This window comes from Teleopsis dalmanni, chromosome 1 (assembly GCF_002237135.1).
Source record: "Teleopsis dalmanni isolate 2A chromosome 1, ASM223713v2, whole genome shotgun sequence".
NCBI lineage: Eukaryota > Metazoa > Arthropoda > Insecta > Diptera > Diopsidae > Teleopsis > Teleopsis dalmanni.
This window is the reverse complement of record NC_051846.1, coordinates 18,580,558-18,605,898: the sequence shown is the minus strand read 5'-3', so window position 1 is coordinate 18,605,898 and position 25,341 is coordinate 18,580,558. Positions and strand designations below refer to the sequence as shown.

Below are 25,341 nucleotides of genomic sequence, written 5' to 3'. Positions count from 1 at the left end.
ATATGAGTTCAACATGATAGGACACTTTGATATTTGCTTAATATTTGCTTAATTATTTGAATTTTTAAAAGAATATATTCATAAAAAAAAATCTCTTTTTTGAAATATTTATTATATAAGAAATTTTAAAAAATTAACTGAAACAAATACGTGTTGTGCTGTACAACACAGAGGATGGCCTCTGTGTAGAAAAAAGGACCTTCGCTGTTTTTAGCAATTAAGACCCACAAATTTAATTTATTACACAGATTTATCACAAAGATGAATTTATATTTGATACAGATATGATACTTCTAAAATATATTTGAATGAATAACTGCTAAAAATACTTAAAAAATTATTTGAAAAATCGTGTTAAGAGCAATTAAGTTTTTACACAGATTTTCTTTAGAAATTGAAAATGTATGTATGTACTATATACGTATTATACGCCATAAATGTAATTATTATATTTTAAACAAATACAAAATTCAGTCCCTAGCATGTTGTGTACCAAATTTAAATATTTGCGATTTAATAAATAAATTAAATTAAATTAAATAAGTTTCTGAATTTTAAAGAATTGTGATATTTTCACCTATTTAATCAAATTTCTGTAGTAATCTGTAGTCTTTGATTCTGTAGTAAAATATTTAATTTATTATTTATACAATATTTATAATATAAAATATATTTTATTTTTTTTATTTATATATAATTTATATTATATATATATAAATATTATATAGTATAAATTGGAAAAAAAATTGAAACATTTAAGAAAAAATTAAGGAAATTTTTTAACTTAAAATAAACTAAATAATGTATACTACAGCTATTTTATTTTATTTTTTTAACGTGTGTTTCAAAAAGTTTTTTTGCAATTAAACATATTTTGAAAATTAATTTTTTGCATATTTATACACAGTTATTTTTGTATAAAAAAGCACTATCAAGTCATAAGTCAAGCAAAAAAATGAACAATTAGAACTAATTCTTTTAATGTAAATTTTTTCTTGCCGAAAGTGACGGATCTTTATGACGAAAAGAAACTATTTAAAGTTAAACGAATGCGAATAGCAAAGAAAAGACACAAACAAAAATTTTATTTAATTTATTGAAATTTTGTTGACCATACAACACTGTTTCGAGTATTGCTAAGTTTATTCTTGTTTATTACATACAAAAAAGTATTTAGATGAAAAGTTAATGCATTTGCATATGACGAATGTGAATGTTATTATGTTAATGTTCATTTTTATTTAAACCAGTTCATTATGAATATTATCAGTTTATATAAGTAAACATAAAATTTTTTTTATATCAGTTTCATATTTATAAAAAAGACTCTTCCCTTTTATCTAACTAACCATCCCCGTGTGGTGGCGGGATAAGAATACCACCTCAGTTTGTCTCTGCTTGTCGTAAAAGGCGACTAAAAGAGAAAATGCACAGGTTAAAGTAGAACTTCTACGATTCCTGGTAAGTCGTGAGGGCGCACAGGTCAAAGTAGCTTGCTACGATTCCTGATAAGACGACCCTTCTGCTAGCAGGTCGGCCCGGCATTTGCTCAGGCCCTGCTAAGTTGACCAGCCTTCGGGAAGTGCGACTATCTATCAGGTCAACTGTCAAGCGATAAGTACGGTCATGTCTCTGCTTATCGTTTGACGCAGATAGTCGGACGGGGTGAAGGAAAACACCCTTTTAGTGAATGAGCAGTGAGAATGATTGTATGAATGTGTGAATAAATGGATTGTGTGTATTAGAAATAAAACCCCCCAAACTAAGGTGGAACAGCTACGCCTTTAGCTTGGCTGCTGGGGTAGAAGCAGTCTTAGTAGCGAACTCAGGATACCTGGCGACCTCCTGTTTTAAACAGCCGTACCTGTGCAATGCGAAGCTCTCCGCAGGTGGACATATCTCTCTTCGCAACTCGTGGGAAACAAAATTGATAAACAAATTTTAAATATACCAACTCAAGGCGAAGTGGTTGATGCTGATAAGGTGGACAATGAGGCCTCACAGGCCGAGCTGATAGCCTTAGCTTCAGATACCATAACGCATGACGGTCATGAGACCAACAAAATGGTGGACGAAGAAGCCCCGCAAGAGGCTGAGCCGTTAACCAAAACAGTTGGAAACATGACAAAGACTGATCTCGACTTGGCCGAGCGTATCCGTCTGAACAAGAGGGAGAAGCAGAAGCGAAGAAGAGAGAGGCAAAAGGCTGCAAAAGCCACAAGATCGGTTGAACAACTAGCCGATCGACTCAGCGGATTATCGCATGTGGAATCATCGCTGGAGGAAGAGCAGCTAGCAAAGAGGTATAAGGGCGGATGCCCGGAAGCTCCGACAGCAAGCTCAACTCCGTCAGCTAGAATCACAGGCGATAACTCTGATGGTGGACAACCAGTAAAGGATGTCAGCCAAGCTGAATCGACAGTCAAAGATCCAACCAGTGCACGAGGTGGAGTACCTTATCAGGCACTCAACCGACCCGCATTGGTTGGTAAAAGGACTGTTGGTCGGCGTGGTGGACAACCTTTAGCGGCTGATAACCAGAAGAGAACGCAAAACGGAACTGGGGTTAAAAAAGGCGGACAACCCATACTGGGTGTTAACCAACCAAAACAAGGCAGACAACTTATAACTGTTGTTAACCAAGTGGGGCCCCAGACCAGTACAGCGGACCATCTACCTAGCACAAGTAAGGCTGCAAATAAACAGAATTACGGCAAGCGGGCAGTAGGAGACGCAAAGGATGGCCCTGCCAATAAGAGGTCCTATGCCCAGTTCGCTGGGACGGATCTCAATATGGGCATCACCGATTCAAGAGTCGAAGGACCTCTTGGCGAGAAACACTTAGTTGTTTTTAAAGCATCGTTGTTGAACGCCGTGGAGTCCTTAGATGGCGGAATAGGTGACATAGGGTTTGTTGGCAACGCTCGCCTTGAGGATGGGTACATTACCATTAAGTGTAAGAACCAACAGTCAAAGGCATGGCTAATCAGCACGGTAACTAAGTTGGAAGGCCTTTGGCCTGAAGCTAAGCTGACGGCTGACACGCTAACGGCGTTGCGCAACGAAAGAAGATTACTTATTTTTGTGTACGACTCTACCGTAGGCAAGGAAAGTATTCTTAGCAGACTGCAGAAGCAAAACAGCTGTGTTAAGGACACTTCAAAGTGGAGAGTTACTAACTTCAACAAGTTTGGCGAGGAGAGCAGTGCTGGCGTCAGGCTCACAGTGTGGTGCCCGAAAGAAGACGCGGAGGCGATTAAGACCGCAGGGGGTAGGCTCAACTGTGGTCTTGATCAAGCCAAAGTGAAATTCTAAAGGGATGCACGACGAGCAAGACAACGCCTCTGGTATGGGGCTAGCGGGTCTGTGTAGACCGTTAGGGAGGCGGGTGGGCCCATACCAGAAAAAACATAAAGGTTGAACAACTGAATATTCATCACAGTAAAGCAGCATCAGCAATGATCCTGCGACACTTTGACGAAGAAAAGTTGGACATACTACTGATTCAAGAGCCCTGGATTGTTCAAAACGCTATTATGGGACTTGGTACATCAGTTGCCACGCTGTTCTTTCCACAGGCAGCTGGTAAAATAAGGACATGCATAATGGTGAGGAAGGGGATACAATGCATCCAATTGCCTCATCTATGCTCACCAGATCTTACTACGGTAAGAGTAGGGAGTGATGCAAATACCTTTATCGTGGCGTCAGCCTATCTACCATACGACTCTACTGAACCACCTCCCAGTCAGGAGGTAATCAGACTGATGGAGTATTGTAGGACGAAAAGGCTAGAAATTGTCATAGGATGTGATGCGAACGCACACAACATTGTGTGGGGTAGCAGCGATAATAACAACAGAGGGGAATCTCTCCTCGAGTTTGTTGAAAAATACAATCTGATGATTGTAAACAGGGGGTTAGAACCTACCTTCGTTGACGCACGAAGGTCAGAAGTTATTGACCTAACCCTGTGCTCAGGCGCAATGACACAGAAAATTGAGAAATGGAGGGTCGCTGATAGACTAACAATGTCGGATCATCGGGCTATACATTTTGAAATACTCTGTCGTCCGAAACGCACTAATAGTCAGAGGCTAGTAAGAATTCCTGAGAATACGAATCAGGTAACTTACTTGACGTTGTTGACGGAATTATTACAAAACAGGCCGTTGAGGAAACTCAAGACCACATGGAATGTAGAGACAGAAGTCAAAGCAATTACTGCTGCGATGATTAATGCATTCGAAAACGCTTGTCCCCAAACTAGCATTGCAGAAAAGTCATCGACACCTTGGTGGAGTCAGGATCTTGATGTAATAAAAAAGGAGACAAGGAAAGCCTTTAATAAATACATGAGGGAGAAGAACTCCGAATCATGGGACTTGTATAAGGCCAAAAAGCGTGAATTTAAGAAAGCACTACGCAACCGGAAACGGGAGTCGTGGAGGAATTTCTGTTCGAGCATGAAGGGGACCTCTGAAGTAAGTCGGTTACAAAAGATGGTCACCAAAGATCCGGTCTCAAGACTTGGTTTAATCCGAAAGAAGGATGGTACAATGACGGAGACAGTAGGTGAGTCATTGAGTACTCTCATGGAGATCCATTTTCCAGGAAGCTTCAAATTTGATGATCACTGGCCATCTCCCAAAAGGGGAATGAACAGAGAGGAAAGATTTGATGCAGAACGGATAGTGACCATAAATGCAGTTAGGAATGCCATTTTGACATTCGCTCCATTTAAGTCACCGGGGTTGGATGGCATATTTCCAGCACTCCTGCGATGGGGAATTGACCTGCTCGCAGTTAGGCTCACGGAGATATTCAGGACGTCACTGGCAACAAGGTACGTCCCTAAAGCTTGGAGAGAGTCAAGGGTGACTTTTCTACCAAAGCCAGGAAAAAAGGATTACACAGAAGCAAAGTCATTCAGGCCAGTTAGCCTTACCTCTTTCATGCTTAAAGCTATGGAAAAGGTAATAGTGGACTACCTAGAATGCACCACGCTAATGAAATATCCTTTAAGCAGATGTCAACATGCCTATAGGGCGGGGAGATCAACAGAGACTGCCCTGCACGAAGTCGTGAGGACAGCTGAGAGAGAGCTGACTTCAGGAGGCATTTCGATGGCCATCATGATGGACATCGAAGGAGCCTTTGACAAAGTAAGCTTTGATAAATTAAAATCTGCTCTAGCTGACCGAGAAGTCGGTTCAATCATTATTGGATGGATAGATTTCATGTTAAGGCAAAGAGCAGTAAACCTACAAAATGGAAGACATAGACTGAGAGGCAGAACAGTCAGAGGCTGCCCACAGGGAGGGGTGCTTTCACCATTTCTGTGGAACGTGACCATAGACTCTCTACTTCAACAGCTTGACTTCAAAGGCATACAAACAATTGGGTATGCGGACGATATAGCACTGATGGTGAATGGCAAGTTCCCAGACACCATTAGAAACGTGATGAGAGGTGCTCTCAAATGCGTCGAAAAATGGTGTAGGGAACAAGGCCTGGCCATCAATCACGAAATCAGACACTATCCTCTTCACGAGGAAGAGAAGTCTGTCAATGGAGCCTTTACAACTTTTTGATAATAACATTCGCATATCAAAGTCGGTGAAGTATCTAGGTGTTATCCTAGATAATAAACTGACTTGGAATGAACATGTGGATGAAAAGATCAGGAAAGCGAAAAGAGCTCTATTTCAATGTAAGAGAGTGTGCGGAAGACGATGGGGGATATCCCCAAAATCGATGCACTGGATCTATACCATGATGGTCAGACCTATTATAACATATGCGTCAGTTGTCTGGTGGTGTAAAGTCACCCAAAAGACAATAAAGACGAAGTTAGATAGAGTCCAGCGACTAGCCTGTGTTGGAATAACAGGCGCTATGCGAACTACACCAACACCGGCATTAGAGGCGATGCTAGGCTTGCTTCCGTTGGATTTACATATAAAGAAAACGGCGGCACTGGCAGCAATTCGCATGAACCGGAGCTCCACGTGGAACAACTTCGGAAAATTAGTGGGCCATCGTAAGATTCTTGATCTCGTCCAGGCCGCGGTCAAGGAAACGCAGATGCCATTGGAGACTATGAGGAGGGTTTATGGGGCAGAAGTGTCCTACAGAACACTGATAGTAGACGGCCTTCTACATAATGAATGTGGAAGGAATGACATTTGCATATTTACCGATGGCTCCTTAATGGATGGCAGAGCTGGTGCTGGGGTTTACTCGAAAGAGCTAAATCTAACGTGCACTCTACATCTAGGAATATATGTTTCCGTCTATCAAGCGGAACTTATGGCGGTCTCACATGCTCTGGATCACCTATTGGATTGTCAGGTATATCAGAAAAAGATTCTGATAGCGCTGGACAACCAAGCAGTTATCAAAAGCATGCAAAAGACATACATAACTAACAGCTTAGTACAAGAATGTGTAACGAAGCTCATGGAATGTGCTCATGGAAATGAGATGACGATCATGTGGGTTAAAGGACACATCGGTATTGAGCAAAACGAGAAGGCAGATGAACTTGCAAAGCAAGGATCAAGCCATAATTTCTGTGGCCCGGAGCCCAGAATACCATTGGGGTACAGCATGACGGCAGCCTATGTCAATAAGTGGATAATCTCACTTCATCTTAATAGATGGAGAGAGTTGAGCACTTGTAGACAGACCAAACTCATGTTACCTAAACCGTGGGCCAGGGAAGCGATAAAAGTGCTTAGCTATTCGCGGAGCACTCTAAGCTGGCTGACCTCACTAATTACTGGACATGGCAACTTCAAGTATCACCTCAAAAAGATAACTCTAGCTGAGGAAGACACTTGCAGACTATGTCTAGAAGAAAAGGAGACAGCGGTGCATATATTGTGCCAATGTCCAGCACTGGCAAGTAGGAGGAAGACTGTCTTGGGACACCATTGGGTTGGTGACGACTTGGCAGGAAACCTCAAGCTAAATGAGATGCTTGCATTAACAAAAGATGTAGTTATGCGAACGGAAGCCACTCCAGCTTTAACTCAATAACAACATCCGAGAATCGAAGGACGAAAAAGGACCCAAGTCGTTTCGTGGTCTACTTCGACTAATCCTTCACTTCAGTGGGGCCACTTGTTGGACAGTGCGCTGTCCCAACGTCCCACCATATATAATAACTAATCAAAGCAATGGTTACATATAGCTTTTCGGAACTGTCACTATTCTTATTTATTTAAATTTATTGGCACACATTACGTTACAAATATACCTACTAATATTTATATTTATATTTCTATTTAGTGTCTTTGTGTACTTTAAATCTCATTGATTTTAAATAAAAATAAAGTTTCAACTTTGTCTACGTTTAAATACCCTTCAGACAAAGTACAAAATAGTTCATTTACTAACAAAAGTAAAAGTTTTCAAACGATTATTTGCTCTAATGTTTGATTTAATTTGAGTTGGTCAATTATTTGTAAATACACAATATCACAATCACAATCTGACCAAACTAATTCCAATTTCATTAACAGCAAACAGAATGGTGATAAAGTGCAATATATAAACTTTTAAAAATGTAGAAGTTTCTTTTATCCGTTGCAAACATTTCAATGAACTCAACATACCCTTTTCATATTAAGGGCGTGCAGGGTAGAAAAAGATAGGATTGTAATGAAAAGCTTGAAAATATGACACCTATCAAAATATTTTCCATTGATAAAGGACATTAGGCACAATTGAACTTTTGTAACACATTGTTAATATATAATAAATAAAATCTACATTTTAAAGAAAGTGTCCCGAAGGTGATTGTTAAGGTGCAAGTCTTAAATAAATGATATAAAAATCGTAAAAATTTACAAATAAAATTCGATTTAAAGAGGGATTCAAAAAATTATACAAATATGACAAAAAAAAATGAATGATTTGGAGTGATACAAAGCATACTGAAGATATCAATGAAAAATTTAAATCAAACTTTCTAACGAATGAAGAAAAAGTAAATAAATGTTCTTAATATTCATAAGATATGAATAAACTGCAGGAATTTCTTTAGACCTATACAAAAATAATGATTCCAAGTAATAAATTAAACAAATAAATTAAATTTTGAAGTAGCCATGTGCTTATATAACAACCTACATAAAATAATTTCTCAAGCATAAAAGTGACAAACAATTTCACTTGAAGTTTAATTTAAATTTTTTCTTTTAAAATTGCCCTAAATTTTCTCGTAAAATAAAAATATTAATTCTTAAAAAAAGGGGACTAAGAGAAAAATAACTAGAAGTAAATTTATATGTTTTATTGATAAGAACAAGTTTCATGATATTCTTTGTTCTAATACTAATTTTTTCAGTGTCAAATATTCTATATAAATATTTTGGAAATTCGTTTGTAAATATAATGTTCTTTCTCTTATTCTGTAATATAATTAAATTTATTTACTTTTTTCACACAACAAATGAACTGTATTGAGATTATTTCTTAAATGTTGAACAAAAACTAGATTCTTTTACTTAAGTACTACAGATGAATGGATATGTAAAGCCTAGCCCTGAGCAAATTTAATATAGTAGGCTGTATTTTAATGTGAATTAAGAATTATTATAAATATATATATAATACACATATATCTATACATAACTAAATAATAAATTAAATAACTGAGTATATAAACTGGATATATAATAAATAATAATAATGGCTTAATCAGATTAAGGCATATTTATTCCCCTCTCTCTCTCTCTCTCTCTCTCTCTCGTTATATATTTGTAAAAATGTTCACTTCAGTAAACAGCACCAAATTGAATTAAGTTAATACGTAGTTATCTGACAAGCTAAAACTAAATATTGAATGAAAATTAGTGAAAGTGTTATTAAAACTACATGAAATACAACAAAAAAACTGTATTGATATACAATTTCATTAATTTGCTTAAATTGCTTCCTGTCAATATTTCAATAATATTACATACCTATAGATACAATATATGTGCATGTAAACATTAATTTTGCTGAGTAAATTATTTCATAGAGTTCTTTAATAATTATATGTTAACATTTTCGTAAGGAACAGAAAATACTTAACATATCAACTAAGCAAAATGATCAAGTTTTTTGCAAATTATGCCTTGTACAAGGTAAATCAACCACAATCCGGATAAAAATTGCCATAAGGAGGCAGTAACTGCATGTGTAAATATTGGATTTTCTAGAAGGGAAACTTAATTATATAGGTCTCTAACATTGTGGCAAATGACTCATACGTATATAAAATAAAATCAATTGAACATACTTTTAAAAACAATATTATTATTTCGTTTTTTAAGCAATATTTCAAACCATATTTCAACCAAACTTGCAAAGAATTGCAACACCTAACAGAGAAAAGGATAAAAATGAATCGACAACATTTTATATATGTATATGTTTATTTGTTTTGAATGCAATCGGATACTATTCAATCAATCTTTATAAAATTGTTATGGAATATTATCAAACGAAAAGTAAACATAGTACCATAAATGTCGCATATTTAATGAAAAAAGTCAAAAATAATTCTCTGGCATTGAAAATTTTATTTAAAAAGGATAACATTTAAATAATTAAATATTTCTTTTAAATTTTTTTATTATAATGAATGAGATTTATGCTACTGAAATTTATAAAAATAATAGGATAAATATAAGAAATACGAAACAACATAATAATCATTTAGAAGAAGTTTAGGGAATTTGATTAACGATAATTAAATGTAATGAAACATCAGAACGACCATGAAAAAATTCAAAAATAAAAGGTAACCCACATTAAAATTTTGTAAACCACGTGGACAATATTAGTATTATTAAGATAAGAGACAAAAGACATCTCAAAACAGAGAAATTTAGGAATAATTGTTTCAAGTACTCGACAGTAATTGAAACCGATTGAGAAAATAAATAAAAACTTAAATGATGAAAGTAACTATGTATAGAAAATAATAATATAATGAGTTTTGAAAATTGCTTTTTTATAAATAATATTGAAAAATTGAAACATCAAAAACATGGCGAATATGTATTTTCAGTATGTTCAGTTACATATTTTCAGTAATAAAGTTTAAAAAAAAATATTATGTATTCCTACGTATAGAGATCTTAGCAGTATTAAAAGTATTGTCATTTTTGTTAGAAACTTTATATTAACACGAATTATTCATTATCAGTTAATTTAATAAAAAGTGTGTTATATAGTTGAATCAACAACAGAAAACAATATAATGCTTTTTTTATAAGATCACGCAAAAAAGTAACAAGTTTTAACTATTCTGTTTGATATTTTCAATCTTATTTATATAAAACTAAAGTATAAAAATTATAGAATTAGAAAATCATAAATTAGTAGATTTTCATAAAAGTATTTATATAAAACTAGACTATTTCTTCGTATCATATTTTAAATATAATTAATATTACGCAAGTTCGACTTCCAAAAGATGTCCTTTCAAATCGGACATGTTGAATTGTTTTGAATTCAAAATTATACATTAATTTTAATGTGAAACATTTGTTAGTTTATCATAAGCAGAATAATATTTCTCAGTCACTTATCAGATTTAAAATTAATTACAAATTAAATATTGTTTTTATTTCCAATTTTAAAAATATTGTATTATTGTACAATTTTGATCATTTTAATATTTCTGCTCATTATATATTACAGACTCAAACATCTGCAAATGAAAAAACCACCGTGGTCCTGCAATACATTTTTCAATTACTTTTCATAACGAATTTTGGAATAAATTTTGTACTATATTGTGTGAGTGGACAAAATTTTCGGTGAGTACTACAGCTTGAAGACTTATAAAAGCAGATGCGCTTTAAGTACTTAAGAGTGGAATATAATATAATATGGGTATAAAGATTTGTTCTAGCCCGCAATATATATATTACATACAATTTACAAATAAATGTTAATGTAATATTAAAACATTTCTATTTAGGGTTTACAGTACATTCAAGCTTAAGCGTTATTAGTTACAAATGCCTTTATTGCCTTTATCGTTTAGATAGATCCTTTACTGATGAATTGCCAAAATGTGATGACATTTGTACGAATATAAACAAAGTTATTATGTCTAAATTGACAGTATGTTTGCGTAATATGCCCGCAGGTGATTATCAACACAGAAAATCTCATTTAAACTTATGGTGAAGATTGTTTATTTTATAACAGGGTTAATGAGTATTTAATGGGTTTTAAAAGCGGTCATGCGGACATAAATAATAAGCCGCATGTTTATTGATAAACTGAAATCTGATAATTACATGAATCGGTAAGTTCAACTTCTCCCAATCCTGATTTCACCTGATTTGACAGCATTAAACCAATTAAAATGGTTTTACCAACATCTTGAACGGTATTTGAGTCAATATTCTTAATCACTCACTTCTTTACTGATTCAGAAAACGACTCTCTTTTTAAATAAATTAAGTGGATTTTAATTTCTGTCAAACACAATTGTTTTTTGTCAGACCAAATTGATTTGTCTAACTGTATAAAATAAAGTTATGACGAACAAAAATAAACTAAACTTGAGTAATAACTCAATGCCAGATTCTATCGTGAATAGTCTATAGCCGTTTGCCATATATTGAAATTTAAAACATTAAAAAATATTTACCAATATAACCAATAATGTAACACTTAATAAATTTAAAACGAATTTTATTTTTCAAATAAAGGACCAAACCATTTCAGTTAATAAAATATCAATTATACTGCACTCTTTTACATTTAGATAGGAATGAAAAATTTATGAATATACCTATTTTGCTAAAAATTAAATGCTTCAAATTCTTAAATATATTTGTACATGTTTTCTAAATTTTTCAACAGCAAAGCCGTACTATCAATGTTTCAACGTGTATCTCACAGAGACGGAACCACACAAGTTACAGGTAAACCAAAATGCCATTATCTTTAAATTCTTTTGTGAATGCAATTAAATGAATGAATTTGAAAATGAATTTGAACAACTACATATTAACAACTCATTTTAAGTGTTCAAGGGGAACAGCACTTAGAAGTTTAAATATGTAAATCATGCAATTGATAAACTTAATTTTGAAGAAATTCTAAGCAAGTTAGAACTTGAATCCAATAGTTTAATCCAATAGTGCATGTCAATTTTATCAACAAACGAAGTTGTTCAGCAGATGGTGAGCTGCGGTTGTTTTTTTCATACCAACTCCTTAGAATTATTCAAATTATTATACTTGTACTATATCAATACCGATACCCTCTAAAACATGAGCTTACAAATAATACGAACCATTTAAAAAGACTGAAATATTATCAAAGACATTATTCGTTTTGGACGTCCTTCAATTTCTTGAAATCATCGAAAAAGAATTAGGTATGCTCAAAAATTGCCATTCTGACTTAAAGTAGATAGCTTATGTCATTAACATCGGTGATGTGTTTGTATAAATGAGATATATTCGTTACAAAAGTTGTCTTTAATAGTAGAATTTTCTCCAAAAACAAACCGCAAGAAGAAGAAAAGTTCGAAAATTAAAAAAAAAAAAAACTACGTTAAAATTCTAGGCAATACTTAGAGTGGACTTAATAAGAATTTCGTAGATTTGATAAATTCCTAGTATAGGTATTATGCAAGACATAAATAAGAAATATTCATTTTATTTTTTACGAGGGCAGTTTGATAAGTCAGGAAATTTTGTGAATTTCCCGCGCAGTAACTCCAAATGCAACAGTGCTGCTGTCAGCTGTAATCTACCAATTTGCAATTTTCTAATTTTGAGCAAGCTACGTCGTTCAATTGGTGTTTGATATCCGTTCAAAGCAGTTAACCTCGTGAATTTTTACGAAAATAGAAAAAAGTGAATTTCGTATACTGATTAAGCATTACTTTTTGCGTCAAAAATCCATCACTGAAACTAAGGAAAGACTTGATAAATACTACGGGGACTCGGCACTATCAATTTCAATGGTTAAGAAGTGGTTTACAGAGTTTCGTTGTGGTCGTACCAGCACTAGTGACGCCGAATGATCAGGTCGTCCAAAAGAAGTGATCACGCCGGAAATCGTCGATAAAATCCATGAAATGATATTAGATGATCGGAAAATGAAAGTGCGTGAATTGGCTCATGCTCTAGGTATCTCAACTGAACGGGCACATCATATTTTACACGAATATTTGGATATGAAAAAACATCAAGACAATGTACGTGTGCACACTTGTTTAGTCACGATGGCCAAAATCCACGAATTAGGATACGAAATGCTACCCCATCCAGCATATTCTCCAGATTAAGCCCCCTACGACTATTTTCTGTTTCTAAACCTAAAGAAATGGCTGGGCGGTAAGAGATTTGAGTCGAATGAAGAAGTCACTACCGAAACAAACGCTATTATTATTTGGAGGGAATAAGGAAATTAAAAAAACGCTGGACTAAATGTATCGAGCTAAAAGATGATTATGTAGAAAAATAAAATGTTTATTATAAGGAAATTAAAAAAACGCTGGACTAAATGTATCGAGCTAAAAGATGATTATGTAGAAAAATAAAATGTTTATTTGCGAAAAGAATTTGTTTTATTCAAAAAGTCACTGACTTATCAAACCGCTCTCGTAAAAAAAATAAAATGAACATTTCTTATTTATGTCTTGCATAATACATATACTAGGAATTTATCAAATCTACGAAATTCTTATAAAATCTATTCTAAGTATTACCTAGAATTTTTTATCAATTCACTGTTTTACCAGCATTCAACATACAACATACATAGGTATATGTATGTGTGAAGTACGTATGGAATTATATTCAAACTCATTCAATTTGGAAAATATTTCATATTTTTTGAAACTAGATAATAATTTCATACACAGTGCTATTTAATATAAAGATGTAGATCCTAACATGTTTAAAATTCATTAAAGAACCAGGGATGCCAATTGCATGAACACGAGCAAACATTTTTTGAAATTTAAGGTTTATGAATATCAATGAATGAAACTCACATAGTTACCTTTGGTTTGGTGGTAACTTTGTTGGTTTTTAATTTGAAGCATTGGTATTTGGAGCATTACGCCTACCTAGTACACCTAGTACAGTAATCAATCAAGTCATCAAAAATGCAAGCAATCAACTTTTGTAATCAATATTATGATAATGCTTCTTTATTTTTTTTTATTTATATTTATTTTAATGAAATTTTTCAACCACTTTTTTATTGTATTTTAATTTTTAATATTGTTTGCTTAAAACTTTTCGTGTGTGAATTAATGTGCCGGAAACAGTTAAGACACACCTACTTGTGTGCTTCGTTTTTACCTCTGAATCTCACTCGTGTGTATATAAGTTGTTAATATTTACATTTTTTTTTAAATAAACGTCAATTGCTTGTTTTTAAGACTTTTATCCGAAATAATTTACTTTGCTTTTATTTGCATAAAACATCTGAAAGTACGAGTAAAACACGCCTGCCAGGATTATGTATGATATTATCACTCTCAGTTCAAATGTCTAAGTTAATAAAAATTGCAAGTTTATGCAAGCCTAAAGGATAACAGCTCCAATACGTTGACATGTGTACTGTAACATTATCACTTGACACCTTTAATGTCACTGAATGGTCTTAAAGACGTTAACAAATTCAAGTATTTTTTATGTAAAATTCACGCGTGTAAAAAGTTGTCTATAAAATATATCATAAATATAAATTTTATTGCAATTTGCGATTTTATTACTTGTATCTTTTTGTGAGCAAGTGAAATTTAGTAAACTTTTGATTTTATTATAAAATAACTGAAAATTTATGCACTATAAGCAATTCAAAGAAAAATATATATATATATAAATATTTTGAAAAAAAAAATTTTTAATTCAAAAGAAGCTTTACGACAATTTTAAAAATAAACTGTAAAATTAAAAAGAATATCATGAAATCAGTCATCTTTTTCTCTTAGTAGAAGATAGAGCCCCAATACGCAAAGTAAATATATATTTTTTTATTTTTCTAGTGAATTATTCTGGTCACAAAATTATATCTCTAATTCCAGTAAGACATTGAAAACAAAATAGCTGATTGTGATGGTACATTACTCGAAATATTTTACATTTAAACAGTTCAAATAGTACTATATAGTTACAATATCCATTTAACTTCTGAATTGATTCTGAATTTCGGCCGAAACAACGAAAACAACTCATGTTGATATTGCAGTATGAGACTCTCAATATCTTGAAAATAGTTGATTTAAATTACTTAACTTATATACAATTTTTTAGCTCATTTATTATTTATTTCTTTATGTATCCTCTAATAACATATGTACGTTATAATTCATTATTTTACTTTAATGGATTCAGAAGTTAAAGTGGATCAAAAGGGTTTTTATTCAATTATGATTTTTCATATACCTATATCTTATATATCCTAATGTATCTTAATGTTCCACGAACAGTTTTTTCTGACCGAAGTTTAAAGCGAGCTATTTGGTGTTTTCTTCCATAAAAATTCACATATGTTTTTATTTATACTCATACGCATGAGATAATTTGAGGCGTTTGTGTTGAAAAAAAAAGCAAGATAACGGTGAATAATAGAAGGAAGTTTTTTTTTATAAACAATGTTCATAAGATAATACAATATTAATATGTGAAGGAAATGCAAAAATATATAGGTATATCAAAATATGTTCATTTATCATTTACTGAAAAGTAATAGCAATAATAATGTGAGTATATTGCTTTCAAAAGTAAATATAATATAATTTGAATATCATATTAATCTCTTTCAAATAAAACTTTTTATTAAATACTACATCAAAAACGATTTAGAAACAATTGTGGAAATTAGAAACAAAACAATATGGAATAAAAATTATTGCTCTACAATTTTATAACTTTTAACATTTATAAATCGCCTACTATTAGTCCCGTATTCACATTTACCACCCTTACCTATCGCAATAACCTTAACGCTGAAAAATTGAAATGTTTTGTTGATTTATCATACGTGTTTGCGATAAAAAATGTAATTTGATTTATCAGTCTTTATCAGTCTCGCATATCAGCCTTAAAGACATTTTTATTATAAACATAAAACCAATAATAAAATTAGGACAAAAGCCAACAAGTGTGCCTTCTTCAAACAGTCTCCATATTAATTTGTATCCATGTATGTTTGCTTAGTACATTATGCTTCATTTCTTGGCCTGATGAGCATCAAATTTGACAAAATAATAATTTCATATAATTTAATTGAATTACAAGAGGCGCCACATGCCGCCATATAAATATAGCAACCAAAGAAGCAAATGTAATAAAACTCTTAACTCTACTCAACTAAAGCTCAAGTAACTTGAAATTTCACAAGTTCACACTTAAATATTTGAAAATTTGTTGATAATAAATTTAACAAAAGAAATAAATTTTTGTAAAATATAAGAATAAAAGTTAACTAAACTTTCAAGTTTATTTTTTTTAATTGAGTAAAAATATTTGCTTTGATGATGAGAGTAAATATTAATGAAAACTTTAACGAAAATATGACTGAAAGCAATTTAGTAAATTTATAAAATATTTAAACAAATACCGCATAAATTTACAGACAAAATAGAAGAAACTGTGTCAGTTTCCTGACGAATTCCTGCTAAATTTCATACTAAACTCAATACTGTAATAAAGTTTAAAAAAATTGAGCCAATGAAAATAGCGTTTAATGTCATGCTAACTAAGACAACAGTAACAAACAACGACAACAGGCGAACTGACAAAAACAGTGCCTATGACATGCTGCCTTTTCCTAGGCTGGAATGGTGATAACAGTTGATTGTCAACGACATTGATAAACATAAAATGATGAATATTTGCCGCCAGCTGATGCATACGAAGTTCTTTAATTTTATCTTCAAAAATAATGACACATAATGAAATTTTTAGCGTAACCGAAGTAAATATGAACAAAAATAAAAGGCATGGAACATAAATCGATTAGCTTCTGTGGTTGATAGTGTATTTGTCACTTGATAATTGAATGCCATCACATACTGAATCACCAGTTATCAAACCTCAACACTTGTAGAAGATACTTTAAGAACATCAGAGTGTATTTGTGGTCAATCTTAGTGGTGAAGCATAGTTAAGAGTACTCATGAGTATGAGCTTTCACATAAAATGAAAGCAGTTGAAATGTAAAAAAAACTATTTTAAAATCATGTAAAAATTATACTCCCTGTACTCATATCGTATTATTTGACTTTGGAATATCCCTTAAGATATTTTAACGAGAGTAAATACAAAACCAGTTTTAACTCTATATTATATTTAAACTGTCAAGGTGTATCCTACACGATTTCTACATTACCCATAGTCCTTCGTTGTAAATTTTGTTGAGCTTGATGTTTGTTTAATGTCATGAGCAGGGATGAGTATTTGACACAGCATAAGAAAATGTATTTTATTGACGCAATAAATAAATTTGTTCCAAATTTAAAAACCTTAAGAAAACTGCCACAAAAATTTTCTTCATTGCCTTCCTGCCGGGATATATAAAATTTTATTTGACTTGTTAAATATTTTACGTGATTTGTATTTTCATGCATCTTCTTCATGCACCAAACAAGTTTCTTGAGGAAAAACACGATTAGTCACCGTTTCTAATATGGCAGGCACGAGTTCTAAATCAAATACAGACTATAAACTAATCAAGTAATTCGAATATTTTCTACGACGAGTGATGATGAGTAGTTGGCAATACTCGAAACAGTGTTGTATGGTCAGCCAAATTTTAATAAATTAAATAAATTGTTGTCCTTGTCTTTCTTTGCTATTCGAATCCGTCTAAATTTTAAATAGTTTATTTTCGTTATAAAGGCGAGTCACTCTCGGCAAATTTTAAATAGTTTATTTTCGTCATAAAGACGAGTCACTCTCGGCAAGAATTAATTCGAAGTTCATATTTTTAACAAATTTTTTTATATATTCTGACTTTTTTTTCTAAACTAGTTGCTTTTGAATTGAATTAATTAATCAATAGGGAGCTGACGGGAACTCCCTTCTGATGCTACCAATATAGGCATCCGAAATAAACATACGTTTACCTAAGATTCTTAGCACAGTTAGCAAAGAGTCTATCTTAAGGGACTAAAGACGAACTGCTAGTTTCACTAACATTCATTCATTTTAGATTGTTTTTTTTACTTCTAAAATTAAATAAAAATTGTTATATTAAAATTGTAAAAATATTAAAAAAAATAAAATTATATTTTGAAAATTATTTAATGCTACTGTATGTTTACTCTATACATAATTGCTTTTATTACAATCTTAAGGCATACAAAAGAATATTGATAATAACATAATAACGATTAATAATAATCGTTATTACATTTTATATAAAAAAATACAGAAATTCAAAAGTATATATTTCATTAAATATTTCAACTAACGAATTCTAAAAATTTCTGAAATCATATTATGACGCATGTGGATACATGAAATGTGAAGAATGAAAACAAATTAGGAATAAAAATTTGCAGAAAAAATTTAAATGTACTAGAGAGTATATATAAATCAAATTTAGAAATGAATATAAAAAATATTTCTTTTAACCAGAATGAAAACAAACAACGAGAGCACGAGTACATTCGAATTTTCCTTAAAAGTATGCGAATAAATAATGCTTCAGGCTTTCTGTTTCTTTTTCAACATTTTGTGTATAGTTTAGTGATGCAGTCACTTAGTCAGTCGACACACTTGACATATTTAAAGTTGTATCACGATTTCATTTCGACCTAAAAAACATCATCTTACGCACTAGCATCTTTGGTTGTATAGTCCTTTTGCTCCTCTAAATGACAATAGAATTACGATATTCATTTGGCAGCTGCTGTCCTTTTTATATTATAAAACTGTTTCGACCCACGTAAACGCAATAGAAATATTCATAATTTGTGCTGACTAGTTAGCTGGTCGCAGGTTTATTACATATATTTTGCAAAAAAATTTTGCTTTCTTTTTGACGATATTTTAATTGAAATGTAGAATTACAGTTTAAAGAAAATTAAACAAAATTAAATAAAATAAACTGAGTAGTTAAATGTCATTAATGTAAGCAATAAACAAAATTAAGTGTACATAAAAATAACCAGATAACCGTTATAAATACCTAAGACTCAGACGAGAAATATTTCTAAAATAAATTTAATTGTAGGCAGCTGTTTTTCTGTTTTTCGAAAGAAATTCTATTAAGCAAAAAGCATTTAAGAGTTACATCTTCTCGACAACCAAAATAAAAATTTTTGCCAAAATTTTAATGACATGCATGCATAACCTCTCTTTTTTTGTTTACTAGTTTCAGAATACTACCGTAACAGCGGAGCTACTGGTATGTCCACGAGACGACGCATGATGACACAACACTGTTGGAATGAAATACATGAAATGCATCTTCTCAAGTAATCGGAACTGAAGAACAAGTTTTTCATTATGAATTGTGATTAGCATAGAATTACAAACGTTAATGAATGTATTAAAATTTAAATAAAATTACCTAAACTTATATACGTAATTAGTATGTATCTTTATATACACTATATACAGTATTGTCTTGAACTCAAATCTTGATTATCTGATGTATATAATAACATAAGATGTAAGTAATTTTAAGAGTACAGATTTAAATGTTTCAATTTTATCTTCAATAAAAAAAATTAATCAATTATGAAATAAATTAATTTTTTAAATTAACAGTATATATAACAGCATATTTTTCGTTGTATACGTATTCGATCACTTATACAAATCATCGTTGTTGATATCGAAATTAAAGATTGCGCCAATTTAAGCAGTGTCACAAAATACAACTGACAGAGTATATCGAAGCTGTCGAGCAAGCGAGCTGAAGGTTTCGATTTGGTTTTGCAGAATGGTCAAAAGATACATCGAGAACTGAGAACAATTAAGTTTCTCGCAAAAGACCTTGAGCAACGAAAATTTACAATCTTGAAATTTAGAAACAGTTGTATCGATGAACACATATTTAATAAAATTTTTGACAATTTCTAATCATTATGCGTATTTTTCGACTAATATTATATATTCTTGTAGCAAACTCAAATATTAAGCGACGTGAGTCCATTTAAAGTACAAAAATTTTAATAATCATTTTGTCATTTATGTTGGCGCTAAAATTTTAATCAGTTTAATATGATCTCAAATATAAATAATTATTGCTCAAGCATTCGTTCTAAAAGTAGTGCGTAATTGCGTTTACTATTTTCACTTTAAACCAAAATTGCTACGCAAAATCATGGGTTTGCTGTCACCGGATCGATTGGTTGCACCAGTGTGCAATCTAATATCAGGAGTTGATTTTACGGATCATTTTATATGACATTATATTCGTTGTTAAGTTCTATACAAAACATATATAGCATTTTTTGTTTTTTCATCAAAGGCAATTCACACTGAATTAATAACATATTTATCCACTAGTAATTTTTTTGTAGGCCGAAAACGATTTATAACATGTCGAAGAATACCGCAGCGCATTTATTGTGGCAATACAACAAATTTATTTGGCATGTAGATACTATGTAGATACTGAAATTTAAAAAACAATTTTTTAGTCAACAAAGTCTAAGAGAGTTCAAGTTCATTCCGCCAAGAGGACCTCCTTTTGGTAGTTTTTCGGAGGCGTAATAACTCAAAATAACTCAAAAAATTGTTATTAAAAAATTTGACGTACTCTAATCTAAAAGAATTGTAAACCGTGACGATTGAAGCTGAAGTAATCTTAATCTTCCGGCCGCTATTCCCTTTTTCAGATGATACGAACGATGATAAACTCTAACATCTGCTCACTTGTTAATAGGCTCTTCGCTAATTACCTTTCCTGAAACCAATTATACAGTAGCCAACACACCATATTTAAAGCGTTGGCAACATTTCGCGTACTTAAAACAGCGGTTTTGGAAATATAACATGAATATTTACAAACTTTGCAGCGTAGACAGAAATGGCTTAAACCTGAAGCCAATGTCACTGTTGGTAGTTTGGTAATTATTTACAATAACACTTCTCACAACGTTGATAACTGAAAAGAATAATTGGAACCAAAGCCGAGAAAGACAGAAGAATTCGTGTTGTGGATATCTATACTAACTAGGGTGTGCTGCGACGACCCATTCACAAGGTCGCACCACTCTCAATCATTTAAACGTTTTTGAAAGGGTCCCAGTAATTCAAATTCAGTTTTATAAGACAGGAGTAATAGAATAAAGACATATATAACAAGAATTTAAATTAATTTTTGCAGTCATATATAGAGAACAAAGTCTCTATGTAGAATTGTAAAAGCAAAATATAGGTTGTCGTCGCTTTTTAGAAATCTAAGCATTGCTTAAAGCTCAATTCTTAAAATTGTTTGAAGCTCTAAACATTTTAAACATGACATAAGTATAAGCGATATTCCAAAGTATCTTGTATTTCCAGCTGTCTGTACTTTCTTTATTGTATGCGTGTGCCGCTAATAGACTGTGGCCTGACAACATACCTATAATAGTATTACAATCTTTCCGTGACAATGTCATACTAACACAGTTTTTTAATGCGTAGATATTGATAAATACATATAAAATGATAAATATTAAATATATAAAATAAAAACTTCTTTGCGTTCTGTATATACAAACAAAAAATATGCACAGTGCAAGCAATATTTTTATTTGATTTAATAATTTTCCTTTTAATTTGAAAATTTACGATTGCATAAATCTGTAATCTAATATGTTAACACATTTATGATTTTGTTTGCTTTTTAAAATATGGAATTACAATTTAAATAAAGTCCTTTCATTGTTTAGGTCATCGTACCTGTCAAAGTAAACAGTTTACTATCATGTTCATAATCTCCTTTCTTCTGTTTCATTTCAAAATTCAATTTTCCATCAAACAATAGAAAAATCATGGACTAAATACTATACAAATTATGTGTAAAATTGCAATCGTGATATTTGTAAATGTGTGTAATTAGTAAATAGTAAATTAAACTTTGTAAGTGCTGCTAAGAATAAAACAAAGAAATGGCTTGGACAGAGGCTTGGTTAACCAAGAAATGGCTTGGTTAAAAGTTTCTATTAGTATTGTTGGAAGTTTGAACACAATTAGTACTAAATTATGATAGAAATACACAATAATTTCATTTAAAAAGAAGTTTATTTACTTCACAGAATTGCGTTACGATATATATATATGTATATATCGATATAATAATAAAAAATACTTTACGTCACTTTGATATGTTAACCCGTTTCGATCTTAAACACGTCTGATCTTTATAAGGAAAGAAACTTTCTAAGAAACTGCAATTCTCATCAATAAAGTGATGCGCTATCTTTTTTGTGGGTTATATTGATTTTCCACACACGTACATTTATTAAATATTTATATGATCAGTAGATGCTTGAAAAGTTTTGTGCCTAATAAAAACGAACCTTTTTAAATATTTCATTGCAACTTATTTACTGCTGCCTATATAAACACATTACTCGATCGTCACTTCGTCAACCCTCAACCTACTCTAGTGATTTAAGATTTAAAAAACAAAACTCTTTTCATTTGCAAATTGCAACTTTTCTCAGTAATTACGAATTAATAAATTCAGTAATATAGCATCACCAGTAGTGTTCCATCAATAGCTCATTTAACTGCTTAAGCAACATAGAGCCTCAAGTTAATATGCGACTATTATTGAAATAGTGTCGTGTATCTCGATACCCTAAATTTTTATCAGCAATTGGTTACGAACCTTTTTCTTGGTGCATAATACCATTCGTTAAATTAATCCAATATTATTTAAAACGCAACTTTTAGCATACGATATGTAAGTGTTTAGCAATTAAATAATTGCGACATCTGCATGTTTTACTTGTTGAGCATTTTTAACATTGGCAAATTCCAATGAATAATTGGGCCAATCGTTTTAAAATGTACAATTAACATTTTTGATTACTCCGCTGAATAGCAGGATATTTGTGGAATTTTCCGATTATGTGCTAATCTCATGATCAATGCTTTAACCTTTTCCGTGGCGAAAAAAGCTAAAAAATAGTTTTTTGGAGTCTTAATATAAGGCAGTCTTGAAAAGTTTGCTTCCCAGTCGATCGAGTTATTAATTAATCTTTAACTAAGCTTAGTCCTGTTCAGTCGGGGAAGTGCTACAGAAGTTTTTTATTTGCTACTATGGCATTGAGTTTTTGGTTTCATGAAATGTACGCGGACAATAGAATAGAGAACTGAAGTGTAAAAAATTAAGTTTAAAAAGGATAAAACATGTGAATTGTTATTTTATTTATATATGGTATTGTTATAACAGAAATTAACTAAAAATAGTAATTAAAATTTAACCACGTTTAAATAAACGGTAAGAACGTAGTAAGATAGCAGTAGTAGACCATGTTTGTCTATAATGATAAAACAGTTTCAGAATAAATAGACTTGTGAATTGTTAATTAAAAATAAATAGAATAGTTAAACTATAGCACAAGTTTTACTTTTTATAAATGCAATTTTAACTTTTTCAATTCCTGTTTTTATTATTTGTCGGTTTTTGGAGTGTAATAGTCGATCAAAATTTCATCAAAAGTTACAAGTCTGCATTAAAGTTCAACCTTCTTATGTTAAAAAGTTTTAACAGAACCATAGAAATATTTAAGTAATTGCGTTTATGGTCTACCGCGGCCACAATGCTGAAAGAGTTTTCTCATTCTCAGTCCCCCAGAAATATTCATATTATTTAAATATGGTCAACAAAACACCTACGACTACAGCATGCACTTCAAGTTATATTTAACGCTCAACTTAAAGTTTTTGGTGTTGGATATATTGGTGAAAAATTCTCGTGTTATTTATCTAAACTTTAAAAGCAATATTCATAAGTCCCAAAAAAACTTTTTTCTGAGAAGTATCTATTTTCTACTTTATTTCGGTGCAATTCTTTCTGCACCTCCAACGGATATGAACTCAGGAAAGTCTTATAACAATTAAGCTTTTTTCTTCAATTTATCTCAATACTTAACAGTCACATGTTAAATGACTGATAGATTGATATTCCTATTTCCAAGTTTTATAAAAAATATGTTTTTTGATATATTTCTTTTTTACTTACATAAAAAATAAATTCAGTAAAATGTGTATTACGATTAAAATAAATAATAAAATAATTTAAGTCAAACAGTACAAAAACTGTACCAAAGTGAAATCGGCATGAAGATACATACAACTTTTTGATATGTTGTCTATATGTGATAAAAATTTATTTCAAAATTTGTGTATCTTTTTAAAGCTTACATATGATATATAGTGATGGTTTGCATTACACCCCTTAAAAACTCTGACCACAAGTATTATGAGGTTTAAATTTTTTTAGAAATTATAAATGATAGTTCACATTCTAATAATACATTATTCAAATCCATAGAAAATATAATTATATACGTACAAACTCGTTTGTATGTTTTCAATCGCATAAAACATTGTTTCATGTATGTATATTTTTTGTTACTGTTATTGTCACAAAGCATAAACAAGAAATCTAATTAGAAAAAATGCTTAACTTATAAATATTACTATCAATAGATAAAATCTTGGTGTATCAGCAAATTACACCAAATCCAATAAATAATTTCATTTGAAAAAATTTGTGAACTCATTTAATCAGTGTAATATTTAGGGTCATACAAAAAATTACAATCACATATTTTAATTTAATATAATTTAATTAAATAATAAGTATAAGTACATACTATTTTAAATAATGTATTTTTTTTATAATAAATATTATATTAGCTATTATGATAGACTTCATATGGTAACAACATACCTTTTTCATTTTCAGTGTGAAGTGGACCAACGGTACCAAAAAAGCGCTTATCCAAAATTTGTAATAACTGTAAAGCAGTGGAATGCACCTCTACACGCGGGCAGCCTGTCATCAAAAGCGTTACTGTTATAACGGAAGTGTAATGATCACAAGGATATTCTCTGTAATAACAAAAATCAAAAAAAATCTATCCTTAATGTTTTTATTTATCGTATACTTGTATGGAATTTCAACATAAGTTCACCACATTGCGTATGAGTTACTTCAATGTTACAGTAAATACATATTTAAATACTATAATATATGCATGCACATTATTTATATATATATGATGTAACTGCTACACGTTAGTACAAATTTTATCAACCAAAATCCTTTATATATTTACACTAGATTTTCTGCATATGCGGTTATGATAGAGACTCTGACTTAAAGTCCGTA

The 25,341-nt window shown here is 31.4% G+C and overlaps 2 protein-coding genes across 8 annotated transcripts in view; one reads left to right on the top strand and one right to left on the bottom strand.

The window, feature by feature from the left end:
• LOC119665710 (cysteinyl leukotriene receptor 1) overlaps positions 1–19,584 on the top strand; it is a 41,356-nt gene extending 21,772 nt beyond the window's left edge. The window contains exons 5-7 of the mRNA XM_038074948.1: positions 10,705–10,823; positions 11,884–11,945; positions 19,372–19,584. Coding sequence (XP_037930876.1) covers positions 10,705–10,823; positions 11,884–11,945; positions 19,372–19,478 — 288 coding nt within the window. The 3' untranslated portion in view covers positions 19,479–19,584. The remainder of the gene's footprint in view (positions 1–10,704; positions 10,824–11,883; positions 11,946–19,371) is intronic.
• LOC119665680 (protein furry) overlaps positions 1–25,341 on the bottom strand; it is a 95,094-nt gene that overhangs the window by 40,608 nt on the left and 29,145 nt on the right. For all 7 annotated transcript variants that reach the window (XM_038074918.1, XM_038074910.1, XM_038074925.1 and 4 more), the window contains one exon: positions 24,901–25,061. In XM_038074918.1, coding sequence (XP_037930846.1) covers positions 24,901–25,061 — 161 coding nt within the window. The remainder of the gene's footprint in view (positions 1–24,900; positions 25,062–25,341) is intronic.